General features: G+C 41.8%; 1 protein-coding gene across 11 annotated transcripts in view; it reads right to left on the bottom strand.

Moving 5' to 3' along the window:
• cadpsa (Ca2+-dependent activator protein for secretion a) overlaps positions 1 to 14,430 on the bottom strand; it is a 236,100-nt gene that overhangs the window by 153,940 nt on the left and 67,730 nt on the right. For all 11 annotated transcript variants that reach the window (XM_078247561.1, XM_078247563.1, XM_078247562.1 and 8 more), the window contains exons 4-5: positions 2,667 to 2,747; positions 1,671 to 1,907 (exon numbers count right to left, since the gene is read on the bottom strand). In XM_078247561.1, the coding sequence (XP_078103687.1) occupies positions 1,671 to 1,907; positions 2,667 to 2,747 (318 nt within the window). The remainder of the gene's footprint in view (positions 1 to 1,670; positions 1,908 to 2,666; positions 2,748 to 14,430) is intronic.

A 14,430-nucleotide genomic window follows, 5' to 3' on the forward strand; every position in this document is an offset into this window, starting at 1 on the left:
AGAGGAGAAACACAAATTGTGGGCAGGTGCTGCCCGGCCAAAGAGAACATCCATTGTACAAAAGATAGAATTTCTCCCACCTCACCCACATAGTATTTTTATAGAGAAGGAAAAGGGCCTCTTTTCTCTGAGATGCTAGAAATCATCAACATGGAGGCAGTAAAATAATCCTGGAGCTGCTTGACTGTTAAAGGAACACGCTGACTTATTGGGACTTTAGCTTATTCACCGTAACCACCAGAGTTAGATAAGTCGATACATACCCTTCTCGTGTCCGTGCGTGTTGTAACGCTGTCTGACGGTTCCACCGGTAGCTAAGCCTAGCACAGAACCTGCAGGTAACTGGTTCCAACTAGCCTACTGCTCCGAATAAGTGACAAAATAACGCCAACATGTTCCTGTTTACATGTGATTTGTAAAGTCACAGCGTGTACAAAAAACAACGTAACATGAGACACAGCCATCTTCTAAATGTAAACAAACTGGGAACTATATTCTCAGAAAGGCGAAGCTCTGCTACTTCTGCTACTTGGGCGGAGTGATTTGCTTTGCAGCAAGCCTGCAGCAAGCTACCGGTGGAACCGTCAGACAGCGTTACAACACGCATGGACACAAGAAGGGTATGTATCGACTTGTCTTACTCTGGGGGTTACGGTGAATAAGCTAAAGTCCCAATAAGTCAGCGTGTTCCTTTAAGCTTCTTGGGTCTTGTGGAGGATAAACAGATTTTGGACAGGTAATGTTTCACGTGAGTGGTAAGGAGATACTACACTCTGCCTCCATGTCCTTTTCAAACATAGAAATGGTCCTGGAAACCAATTACAGCAGGGCGAGGTTCAAAAAGTCTGTCAGTCAGTAGAAATCCTGAGAGACATTTTCTCTCATTAGACACACCATCCACAGTTCAAACACTGAGGTGGATTCATATTGCAATAGATGGGCTGACTTCACAATCAGAAGGAGAGCTTTATTGGCCACTTTACTCATTGACCCTATTTTCCAATGCATTTGTGTCTAAGTACCACAGTACCTCTCCGAACTCCTCTGACCATACACCCCACCCCAAAACCTGCGGTCCTCAGAAACTGGCCTGTTCTCCATTCCCCACACCAGACTGTGTACCTTCGGAGACAAAGCCTTTAGTGTTCGCACCCATCCCTCTGGAACACCCTCCCTGCAGATATACAAAATACTACATCCCTGGACATTTAAAAAAAAACTCCTGAAATACCACAGCCTACAACCTCCTTTAGCTTAGCCACAGTAATTCTGTAAAGTGTCCTTGGGTTTCATGAAAGGCGCTATATAAATAAAACGTATTATTATTATTAGTAATATTATTATTAAGTCATTAATGTGAACAAAAATCTTTGAAATTGGTCTAGTATTAAGTGAGAACGCTGTAACAGGCAGCCATGAACCGGGCTCTATTGGGCAAATGGGCATCGTCAGTTTCCATCCACTAAAAGTGCTGTTTTTGCCGCTGACAGGCTCAGATTATTATTCTGAGTAGTGTCTGACAACCATGGACATTGTTAGGCCTATTTTTGGGAGGCTGAAGCTAACCCCCCCCTCCCCCCCAAAAAAATTAAAAAAATAATAATTTGATTTAGATCTTTACTGTGTGTGTCGGTGTGTAGTGAGTAAACCAACATCATTAATCCACCAACCTCCAGGGTGAAGGACAGCACCACGTCAGATTTGGACAGCGTGTTCTCGTCCTCCTGGCCCATGTCCATGATGGACGCGTTGTGGCCTCGTTTCAGCTTCTGCAGCTTGAACTCTCCTCCCTTGGACACGGGCATGCTCTCCAGGTTGGCCATCAGCAGGTTGACGGACGATCGCAGCTCCTCGATGTACATGGCCTCCATCTCTCTAGATGCGAACCTGGGAAACCTTCCGCCATGCTGACCACAACAGGTAGGCACACAGTGCATTTATTAGCATGCAAAAAACACTTCACTCCAAACTTCGACATGAGTTTAGAGCAGAGATCTTCAACAGGGGGTCCGGGACCCTTAGGGGGGTCCTCAGAGTTACTGCAGAGCGGCCCCAAGTTATTGTTTAATCATTTAAAACAAAAGTTCAAAAGTTAACATGTCTGAGAATATACAGAAAAATCAGTCCAACATATTATTAGCAAAGATAGGTAGTCACTAAGGTAGCCATCCACATATATAGTTCATCTTAAGGATTCACTGTGCTACATGTATGTATAACATTAAAACATGTTTAAATCTATGAACCTCAATAATTATTTTAATAGATTAGTATTGTATGCACCATAAAAAGGTATGTGTAAAGGCTTTAGGCAGCCCTATAGGTCCATTTTAATATGCAACTCAATTTCATAAAATATGCAGGAGGGGGTCCGTGCTCTGTCTCTCTTTCAGCTATGGGGTCCTTGGCCTTAAAAAAAACTATAAAAAGTATAGGTCATTTAATCATGTGATAAAATACTGTAGATCTACAACTTCAAGCACTTCATCTGGATATTGATTAAGGTCAAGTGCTATTTACATTCAATATTCAATAATCAGTGTTCTTTCATATATTCCCAATTATTTACTGTAAGTCCATCCATCCATTTGTCCATCATTCACTCCATCCATCCATACATTCATTCATCCATTTGTCGCTCTATCCATCCATCCTTGTCCCCTTACGCGAGCTATCTGGTCTGCCATTTGCAGGCGTCCGTCCAGCTCTCTTCTGATCTGGGCTGCCTGCTCATCTGGGTTGTCCAGCTGGGGAAACACACACAGACACAGAGTGCACGTCAGAAAGCCGCACCACAACAATATAGGCTAACAGTTATTAGTATAATAGCAAAATAATTTGAAAATTAACAAAAGGAATAAATTAACTAAAAGGTGACTTATTACGCTCATGTTCATCAGGTTCATACTTTTATTTTGTGTTTGCAGAACATGTTTACATGCTTTGTTGTTAAAAAAAACAAACACTTTATTATTCTCATACTGCCCATGGTTGCTGCACCTGTATTCACCCTCCGTCTGAGACGCTCTGTTGGTGCGCCTGTCTCTTTATTCTCTTTATCTCTTTATCTCTAGTCTGCTCTGATTGGACAGCGTTTCCAGGCGTCTGCATCGGGCACCCAGGAAGTGCACCGGGCTTCGTATGTTTTTTTGTTGTTTGTTTTTCTTTCAATTAATTTATTGAGAGTATTTGCAGTTACAAACAACACATACAAATACTCATACACACAACTACAAACTAAATACATAAACAATTCATATTCCAGGACGTCCGCAAAGTCCAGCAAGGCTAATCAACAAGCAGTCCTCCTCATAAAATCATGCTTCGAATGTTGTTGATGTTGAAGGTGAAGATGAAGGTTGTGTGTCACATTGCAAATGACGCAAAAGTCACGCATTTGTAGAAATCCGATTGGAATTGCATTTCAAACCACTTCCAAATATGGTTTGGATCCGATATGTAAAACTCGCATTTCACATGTTTGTTTTTTTTTGTTGGTGTCCAGACTTTTTGAGATCATTCTGGATACAATCTGGATATACCAAAAAACAGATTGGGGCTAGCTGTCTGAACAAGGCCTTTGACTCTTTGACACTAATAAAACACTCCTGTCTTCACTATGACTGATTGAGGATCGGCATCAGCATCACAGGCTAAACAATAAAACCCTGCAGAGCATAAATCAAACTACACCACCAGAGGCCTGTACTACGAAGCAAGATTTGGCGTTAACGAGGTAACTTCAGGTTCAACCCAGGGTTTTGTGTTTCACGACGGTGGATCACTTGTTACCGGTTTAAATCGCCGTGGTAACTTATGCTAAACACCTAACCTGCTCCTGAGCAGGTTAGGTTGGAGATTAGAGGTTGGAGATTAGAGATCAACCGGTGTAAAAGCACCGCCTACTGACCAATCAACACTCGATTGATAACGGCGTCACCGTTCTTAGAAGATCCGGAGAGAGGTGCGCTCATAAAAGTTAAAACATTTAGAGACCGACATTCCCTGAAGGGGTATTTTGGGGTATTTTTATGAAATATATATATTTTGAGCGTTGAGCCGTGTGTTGCCAATGCGCACATCGGTTTGAATTATGTTTTTATATTTCTTATTTGCTCTCACGATCGCTTACCAATGCCAGGGTTGCAACTGAAATAATAGGCTAAAGCAACGACAGTTTATGGAAAGCACAAGTGTAATTATGGTCAGATCTTGTGCCTGACTGATGGGGAAGTGATATTGATTTACGCATTTACAGCATCGGCTTTTTTGCCAGCTTTCCATCCTCTTTTATAAAGTAGCGACTGTATTGCGTTTTGCCTATAAAACTGTGTCTGTATTCTTCATATTTATGTAGAATTATAGTTTGCTCTTCTTATGTAAAATATGCGGCTCTGTAGATGTTTGCGATTGGTCGTGCTGTGCAAACACCGCCTCTTTTATGTGAACGTGCGCGTCGCTGGATTGGAAAACCCTGGGTTGACTGAACTACTTGTTAAAGCTACATCGTGTAAGAATTACTCCCATCTAGCGTTGAGATCATATATCGCAATCAACTCTCTCTCGCCACGCAGTAGCACGGTAGCCTTCACGCTTCAAAAAGCGAAGGTGTACAAAAGGCCGTCTATCAGCCGTCATTGTTGGAGTTAATACGTTCTTTTAATAAATCCATGAATTCATGTCGGAGAGTGGCGCGGACACCACGAGCCGGCACGCGCGCCACCCGACGGAAAGGAGAGAGAAAGAAAAGGAGACTGCAGCGGTCCAGAGGATAATTAACTAGTTGGGATTTGGTGTGTGCCTCCAAAGCAGCTCCCATGTTCACTCTTTTTCCGGTCTCTTGCTCTTTTCAATATCCGTTTTCTTTTTCTGGGCGAAGAAGAAGACTCCTGTTCCTAAAATTTGGATTTTTAATACGTGTGGTCCTCCATGTTTCCTTCTTCAAACTTGCCAGGGCCGGGAAGCGAAGATACCCATTAGCAGCAGCTAAACGAGAAAGGCGGAGCAGTATGTACTTTATGTCCCTTACCGGCTAACGTATTTCAAGATGGCGCATCATTATGGAGCGTCTACCCCAGTTCATGCAAGCGCAAATGTAAAATCCCAAGCTAATAGGAATACTGGAAATTGATGGTGGTGGTCAATATTCATGAAAAAGGACAAGTTTGTGAAGGGCAATACAGATTTTGATAATGAACAACTACAAACGTCACACACTGGGGCTTTAACCATCGTCGTGACAGCTTCTGCGGGACCGCGGTTGTTAGGTTAGGTGAAGCCGGGTAACTAAAATAAATCCAGGGCATGTTGATCTTGATTCGTAGTACAGGCCTCAGAATACTCTGGGGCCTGTTTGGCCTGAGTGGTCATTTTGGTTGCCAGATGTTACATATACAGGGAATTGAGACAAAAATACACTTGGACATTAAACGGGTTTTATTGTTTCTTGTTGTTTTAAAAAGACAATTATCATCGTACAGACAGGACAGATTCACTGCTCAGCAGCTCAATGTTCATGTTATGATATCAAATCATTTTATGTTTATTAGACAGGGAATGTGACATGAAAAAGCATGTGGTTAATTTATGATTTTTCTCTCAAAAGGCTGTGTCCTGCAAGCCCACTTGTACCCATAATCTCAGTGAAGAATGCCCTCTAGGAGACAGTATTGTTACCGCATGTCAATACCTTCCCTTTCCTGTTGGCCAAGAGAGGCTTGCTGCTTCCCAAGGCCAGTGACACACAACAGAGAGCAGGAATCAATCTGATAACCATGTGGGATTCATCAGCCGGAGCAGGCTGAAGGCCCTGCTGTCACACAACTGTGTGTGTGTGTGTGTGTGTGTGTGTGTGTGTGTGTGTGTGTGTGTGTGTGTGTGTGTGTGTGTGCGCTCAATGTAAGTCTATTGTTCCCATGCTTTTAGCTCTGTTTTAGTCTCTGAGAAGAGCAGACTGCTGCTTCTGAATAAACATTGATGGGCTTAAAAATAGAGTTGCAATGATTAGTCGATGTATCGATTACTAGACACTAGGGGTGTTGAAATGAATCACTGCATCGATGCATCCCGATGCGGACCTGGACGATTCTGCATTGATGCAGTGACAGACCACAATCGATTATTGCCTACTGATGTTACTTGTAGATTATCAGGTCATTATCATTTGTCTGTTGTGTTCAGACTCTGCTACTTTCAGGAAGTGTCTTTTTTAAGAGCATATACAATAAAAAGGGGAGTTCATATATATCTGACTGCTTGAATTTGTTGATGAAAACCATGTGCAGTAATATACTGTGTATTAATATTGAGGAGATGACTCATCATGATGCATCCTGATATCCAATCGACTTGAATCGTTGACAGGATAATTGTAATTGAATCGTGAGACCAGTAAAGATTTACACCCCTAGTAGACACTACACAGAAGATAAATTGGTAGTAGTAGTATTTTGGATTATCAATTCATCATTCATTCAATTGGTTCCAACATTGCAAATGAAAAGATTTGTTACTTTTCTATGTAATAAATGACAGTAAACTGAATATCTTTGGGTTTTTGGACGGTTGGTCAAGCAAAACAAACAATTTTAATCCATGTGTCATCCTGCAGAAGAGCCACACATGATGCTGCCACAACTTGGCTGTTATGAAGCAGTGTTTATTATAAGCTCATTTTTGTTTTCACCAGGGATCCTTCTGTGTGACTCCCACATGCTTTTCAGCCATGGAACCCTCCACACATGTAACAGTCAGGAGGAAATCTTTTGATTCACTTTCCCAGCAGAAGGATGTGACTTGTAGTAAACCCAATCAATTTTTTTAGCGTGGGATGAAAACAGTGAATCTTTTGATGAGATGCATCATTGATGATCTGTCAAACTGCTATAGGCAACCAAGGAGCCGCGTCTGACACCACAACTGTGTAGCAAAAGCAGCCATTAGAGCAGCAGCAGCTTCTGTGTCTACAGAGGATGCCTTCAGTGTAGGGTGGAAGTCACCTGCGCTTTGGCATCACTCAGAGCCTAGTCTATATCCACGACGTTCCACTTCCAGTATCCGGTGTCGCCGGAAATTCAGCCGGATATCCTTCATTTCGGCCAGCTATCTGTTACCTTCCTCTTTCTTTGTGTTGGCGTTCTAATCTCCGGTGGATTTCTGAGGACTACGGTTAACTGCTCCTCAGATCTCTGCAGGGTAAATCCAGACAGCTAGCTAGACTATCTGTCCAATCTGAGTTTTCTGTTGTACGACTAAAACAACCTTTGAATGTACACAAGTTCCACCAAAACAAGTTCCTTCCCGAAACTATTTTGCAGAGGCACCGTGGCTCCGTCCAGCACTTAGTGCCGCCCATGACGATTCTGATTGGTTTAAAGAAATGCCAATTAACCAGAGCACATTTTTCTTCCATCCCGGAATGCTGTGTGGACTAGCCAGACCTTCCTCTGCTGCGCTGTCGAGGAAGGTCTGGTAATGCGAGACTACTCAGAGCTCAACACACACTTACTGTAGAGACATAAGAGAGAAGAAATTGTCTTGAGTAAAAATATGCTGTTGTTCCGAAGTTAAGCACATACAGTAATCGTAGAAAAGGCAAGTTATGTTAGTGTTGCTGTTATTTAGTACATTTCACCATATGGTGTTTCTATTTTTCACGTTTACTCCCGTTTATTCAGTGCTTGTAACAGGGTAGCCAAAGCGCGTGCTGGTTTGTATATTATAGCTGACGTCACACATTTAATAAGCAGTATGATACAGTTAGTCGGTCAGTTGTATTGTGGTTGTCAGCAGCACCTTTCTTCAGAGTGTGCGTAAATGAGAAGAGTAAGTATATCTGCTGCATTACTCGTGATATTGTATTTCTTTGTTAAACCAGCTGTTATTTCTGCTATTTAATGTGGATGAGAGTTAGGAGTTTAAGGGGCCGCTACGCTACGCGACCATTGTGCTAATATCCACCTTCATACACTCTAGTTTATCGCCTTCGGTTACCCGACTCAGTACGTCGGGTCAAAATATGTAACATCGTGTTTAAGTAAAGGTTAATGTCCGACGAGGTGTCCATTGTCAGGTATTAATGGACGACGGTGAGGCATGAACCGTCCAACGGCCAAAGTCCATTAATACCTGACAATGGACACATCGAAGGGCATTAACCTACTTATACCATGGTCACTTGCCAAACATATTTTTTAAACATTAGTTTATATTTTAATTTGTTTTATAATCGAAATCTAAAGTTTATCCAAACATTTCCCTGGTTACGTCTGAGGGTTGGACTAATACCTGGAACAATTATTCCCATCCTATAAGGTTCTTATGCAATGCAAACGTTGTTCACTCCTCCAGGATGTAGGAAAGACCTTAGATACGACTTGCCACACTTAGCAACGGGAGATATTTACAGTCCACTTAGCTCGTAGAACCTTTCAGCTGAGCTACGAGCCAGAAAAGCTAACGCTATGCTAGCAAGATCCAAAGTCAATAACATTGTGTACAGTTGACAATCAGTAAAAATAATTTGACAGTATGTTGAACAACAAGACAAGCTAGCTATCCAGCCATGTAATTTTCCCCAAAACAATATAACGACTTTTACGGACAATGTTATCTGCGATGTGCAGAACATTACTGTCGGCCGCAGCCTGAAGAGCGACCTGAACAGTGAACGGGATGTGAGATAACGTTATTCTCATGTGAAACAAAGTCAGTTAAGAGGGGCAGTATAACTTACTTCTTGCAGCTTGTGTGTTAGCACCACCCTGTTGTGTTCAGAGGCAGTGTTGGAAATAACAGATTCACATTTCCTTTTTGTTTTAATGTAGCGCATTTATTTAGAACAGTAAACAGTCAGTTTCACCAGAACTCCTTTAGTAGGTGTCCTCCATCACTTTTTTATGGACACCCTACAGCCAATCAGAATCGAGTATTCACCCAGACCATGGTATAAACATGTTTATACTTTTACTACTTGTTGTTAGGATTGTTAAGTACTTTGTGCTTGAGTAAAATAAGAAGTGGTGTTAAATATTGTTATCTGTACCGCTATCAAGGCTTCTCTATCGAGGCTTTGCCAGCTCTAATGGAACAGGGCATCCGTTCTGGGGTTTTCACAATAAAATCATCCAGCCATTTAGTTAGTTGGAGGCTTTAAAGCATATCATCGATAACAGGAAGTGTTGTCTATATTAGCGGTAACTTAACGGATGGGAGAAAATGGCTGAGAATCCTATATAATAAGAGTTGAATCCTTTTTCTCTGCTTACATTATTGGAGTTTAAAAGATATGTAGCCATATTCTGACTATTGTTTATATTACGTTTGGTAATGTATATTTCTGCTTAAGGAGGAATGAGTGTATACATATGTTTCCTTTATTCATTTGTATTTTGTTTCTCTCTTTATAGAAACCACACTCACACTCACACACACACACACACACACACACACACACACACACCATCTCCCTTCCACACACACACACACACACACACACACACACACACAATAAAGAGGAAGAAATAAACAGAATAAGAACCATCTCTGAGCTCTTCATTTCATACTCTGGAATATTTGGCCTTAAGTGGTGTTCTGGCCGACACACCTGAGTGAACCTGGTGATAAACCCAGAACTAGCACCTAGACTGAGTGTCTACCCATTATCTTCACTACAGTAATGGAGTGAAATGTGAGGCGATACACATCCTGCGTAGACAGCTGTTAGCCTGTTGATTAAAATAGAAGCACATCTGTTTTGTCAGACGACTGAAAAATGTGTCTGAAATGCCTCTTCTGTAGCCAACATTTCCTTCTGCTGCTGCTTTACATTAAAAGCGCTCCAACAGTGAACTACATATAATACCAGAAGTCATAGGAAATGTGCTGCATTTGTCACAGAATTAGGCGAGCTTTGTCAGCATATGAAATGGTGCACACAACAAGATATGGACATATTTGCTGCTTTTTGGTCGGTGGATTAGTTATTAATATTGCAGGTAGAAACACATACACACACAACGTATTTGACCTTGCCGTGCTTTCCTATGGAATATCATGCACAGGAATTTCCCTAGTGTGGGATTAATAAAGTCTATCTTATCTTATCTTATTTGCAATGAATCAGCATGGCTTGAATGGTTGCAGTTGTTTATTGCTCAGCTCAATGCAAGTATGCAGAGCCCTGTTGAAAAATGGCATTAGTAGCCTCCCATGCGAGTGCATGCCCATCTCAGATATTGGGGACAGTTGGCTATAGTCAGATTTATTAATGTGCAATATTCATAAACATTTTTATGACTGACCTGACTGGACTCACTCAGACTCATTTATTGCCTTGACAATTGTGTTGTGTCCTTTCCCTGATTTAGACTTCCCTTTAAGGAATCTACTTTACTTCAGCTGTAGTGATAGACAGGACAGGTAAGTAGAAAAGAAAACAGGCAGGTACAGAAGGCTGATGGGATTGTTTTCACACACACACACACACACACACACACTCTCTCTCACCTGTCTGTCCTTGCCATTGATTTTCTTCCACTGGCTGCATTAACATCTTGCCAGAACACCCACCCCTGCTGCTACCACTGACTGAGGAGCACCTTTGAATTACAGCTGTTTCTCAGGCATGCACGGTACACACACACACACACACACACACACACACACAGAGAGAAGACAGTTAAGCTGCAGGCTGTCAGTCTCCTTAAAGAAGGTATGCAAATATGTCCTGCTTTTCTGTCTACTTTGTTGTGAGTCTCACTTTCATCTGCTGTCAGCATGACTTCTGGGTCCCTGTAGCAGTAGCTCCAGTTTGGCCGTGCCTTCTGACAAACACACTTGGCTGTGTGCACATTCGTACTGGTCGTTCAGGGTAAGAAGGTAAGCTTTAATCATACTTTGACAGCTGGGGTTCGCACGCGGACACACGCTCTTCTAAACATGCTACAGTAGGATGACTGCATATACAAGTGCATTATAAACAAGATGGCGACCTCACAACAGCAAGAAGAAGAGCACCCTTTTATAGAGTTTGCTGCATTTAGAAAAAGTCAAACAATATGTGTATGCGGCTGTTTAACAAGAAAAGGACCAAAGATGGTGAATATGTGATAATCACAAAAAGGGTTTTGTGATATAAAGGTATATTTGCTTTTTTTAAGAGTTTGTTTTGCTTTTAAGATGGATTTTCATATTTTTGTGTACCTTAGGGACTGTTCGTTATTTATTTAAGGGGCCACCGGACGAGTTTTGAGATCTTTAGTCAAAATAGACCTGACCCTCCCTTCGCCAGCAATACATTTTGGATGACCCTCCAAAATGATATGGATGCCTTCTTTACTGGTCTGCGCTTGGCATAGATGTACAGATGCCCATTGTTTTTCTACAGCCATGACATAATGTGACTAAACCTCTGCATTATCATCTTATGCATCACACTCCTCTGTTATGGTGGCCATTTCAGTAGATTTTCTCACTAACATTAGCATCAATTTGGGAGCTTGCATGCTCAAATGCCTTGAAAAGGCTGTCGTTTGCACTATTTCACAAATAGTCACCGGGACCGAAAGGATATTTGAGTCGGGTATGGCTGCAGCCTGGGGACCTCCTGTCTCATGCCCGCCAGCTGGTGCTGTCCGGGGCGCAAGCTTTGACTTTTCAAAATAAAAGTTTGCGTCTGGTCCGCTATGTTTTAGATGTTTCTGAACTAAACAGTACGACAATCATGCTAAGGAATACAATTATTTTTTCAGCAGATGTCTTAGTTACAACACGGTGGAGCTAACAAAGCAGTTTTGTGTTTATATATGCGAGCGGGATTTATTCAGTTTGGGAAATCCAACGGTCTCTAACACTACAGCTCAAATTGTCTAGCTGACCAAACAAGGAGGGACCCATCTGCTAGCGATCGGGGCTGAAACTGAGAGAAGTTACATGGAGCTACATGGATAAATATGCACCAAACAAGCCACCTTGAAATGTTGCTGTTTTCATGAATACAAAAGTTGGGTGACCCTCCCCCCTACACTAAATAAAATTGGATGACCCTCCCCTCAACAAAGAATAAAAAGATATGACCCTCCCCTATTTTCCTCCGGTGGTCCATTCCATAAATACCGAATGGTCCCTTAATTTATAGGTTGATCATTTAAAAGTAATGACAAAAATAAGGGCATGCTATTCCATATTGCCATATTGTTCCTATTGTGACCTCAGTAGTAGCTTTCCACAGCATCCGGTACACTAAGTGAGTGCCGTACGTCACGTGAGTTCATAATCCAGTTGGATGGAGAAAGAGCAACACGTCGTCCTGTCTCACTTTCTGTGTACTTTTTCCTGCTGATACAGGTTAGTTTCCACCACATAATGCAATACAGACATTTATAAGATGATCGTAGTCATAAGCAAGATGGTATCGGCACGCTAATGTGTTGCTAATTAAGTTAAAAGTGAACTTTAACTGAAGTAACGGTAACCTTGTATGTCCCATAATGGCATCATGTCTACTTGTTATTTTACCGATTTAGCTACATGCTATTATTTTCTATGGTTTGTTATATGTCAGTGGCTCCTGGACATTGGTAAAATAAGAAAATCAATGCGTAGGTTATAGTTGTTTATCAAACTAATTACTACTATTCCTGTTCCGGCTACAGTAGCTTGAGCTAACGGGTTAGCCTTTTGTTCATGTACAATTTGCTGTTGAGTCGTTCCCGCCAGTGACGTTTCAATATGGACTTACCAGGTTTTCCTTGCTCATGTATTTGGGTCACGGAGTTACTCTATGTTAGACAGTTAGTAGGTATATGTTTTACTATTGAAATGTGTTTATTTATCTCAGATGTAAACTGAGTCTCTTCTGTTATAATTAGTAATTAAAGCTGCAAGCAGCGTTGGCAGGCCCTCGCTCCTCTGCACGTGTCTGGGTTACTGGCGACGCCGCTCCTTGCGACCGTGCATTTGTGCAGCACTCAGACACTGCAAATCATCACCAATGAAAAGGGAACTCCCTGCTGAGTTCAATGATACCTCACACAAGACTACCTTAAATGGGTCACCAGATATGAAAGGGGGCGTGGCTTAAGCATAGGGGGGCGGGTCAAACCATCACCAATGAAAAGGGAACTCTCTGCTGAGAGTTGCGCTCTGCTCTACCATAAACGGTTCAAATGTCATGAAAGGGGGCGTGGTCTGAGTAAGTGGGCATGGTTAAAGTACAGGGGGCGGCTCAGTATCACATGTAGACCACACATTATAAGTTTCATGTAAATCGGATGATGTTTGTCATATAAGGCTGATTTCCTGTTGCCAGAGGGGGGCACTATGACCAAAAATAAATTTTGGCCGAATAATTTTCCTCAGACCTGGACCCTTGGGTCAAATTGGACGATGTACACTAAAGTTACAACAACTTCTTCGTTCATCAATAAATGCTCAAAATGGCGGCCACACCACGCCCACACCGTTGGACGTAAAGTTTTGCTTTTAATAACTTTTCATCGTTAAGGTCTTTAGATGACACAGACCGAATTTGAAGTCCATCAGATGAAATCTCTAGGAGGAGTTCGTTAAAGTATAGCACCTTGACTTTAGGGCTACTTCCTGTTGCAACTAGGGGACGTTATGACTTTGAGTAAATATCGGCCTTTAGATGTCCTCAGGGTTGGACTCTTATGAATCCTGAAAAGTTTCGAGCCAACTGGACAATGTACACTCAAGTTACACCCACTTCCTGTTTCGATGGCGAAACGCACAAAATGGCCACCCCGCCACTGCCATGCCCTATGACGAAAAGTTTTTCTTTTAATAACTTTTCATCTTTAACGTCTTAAGATGGCACAGACCGAATTTCAAGTTGATCAGATGAAATCTCTAGGAGGAGTTTGTTAAAGTACGACATGTGGAAATGGCCAAAATCGCACTAATTTCGAACTTTCAATTCAAAATGGCGGACTTCCTGTTGGGTTTAGGGTATGGCTTCAATGACATTTTTTGTACGGCTTGATATGCCTCATATGTGTACCAAGTTTCATGAGTCTACATTAAACGTACTGTAGGGGCTCAATTGTTTTAATTTTGTAGGGGGCGCTAGCGAGCCATTTTTGTGCGCCTATTCCTGAAACCCTTAAAATATGTAAATTTTCACCAGAATTGATGCATCCGCCAATTTTGGTGAGTTTTTGAGTATGTTAAGCCCCTCAAAAAGGCGATTCATTTGCTGGAAGAAAGACTAATTCCTTCAGTTTCAATTGGGCCTTCGCCGCTGTCGGCGCTTGGGCCCTAATAAATACTAAGAGAAATGGTGAAAGTATTCACATTAGACACACCTTAATGAGAAGATTGATGTGTTACTGTGCTGTATATTGCATTAGTAGTCTCAATGAAGGTCTAATATACAAAGACAGACATATATGATATGTTTTGTACTGAAAA

This window comes from Sander vitreus, chromosome 4 (assembly GCF_031162955.1).
Source record: "Sander vitreus isolate 19-12246 chromosome 4, sanVit1, whole genome shotgun sequence".
Classification (NCBI taxonomy): Eukaryota; Metazoa; Chordata; class Actinopteri; order Perciformes; family Percidae; genus Sander; species Sander vitreus.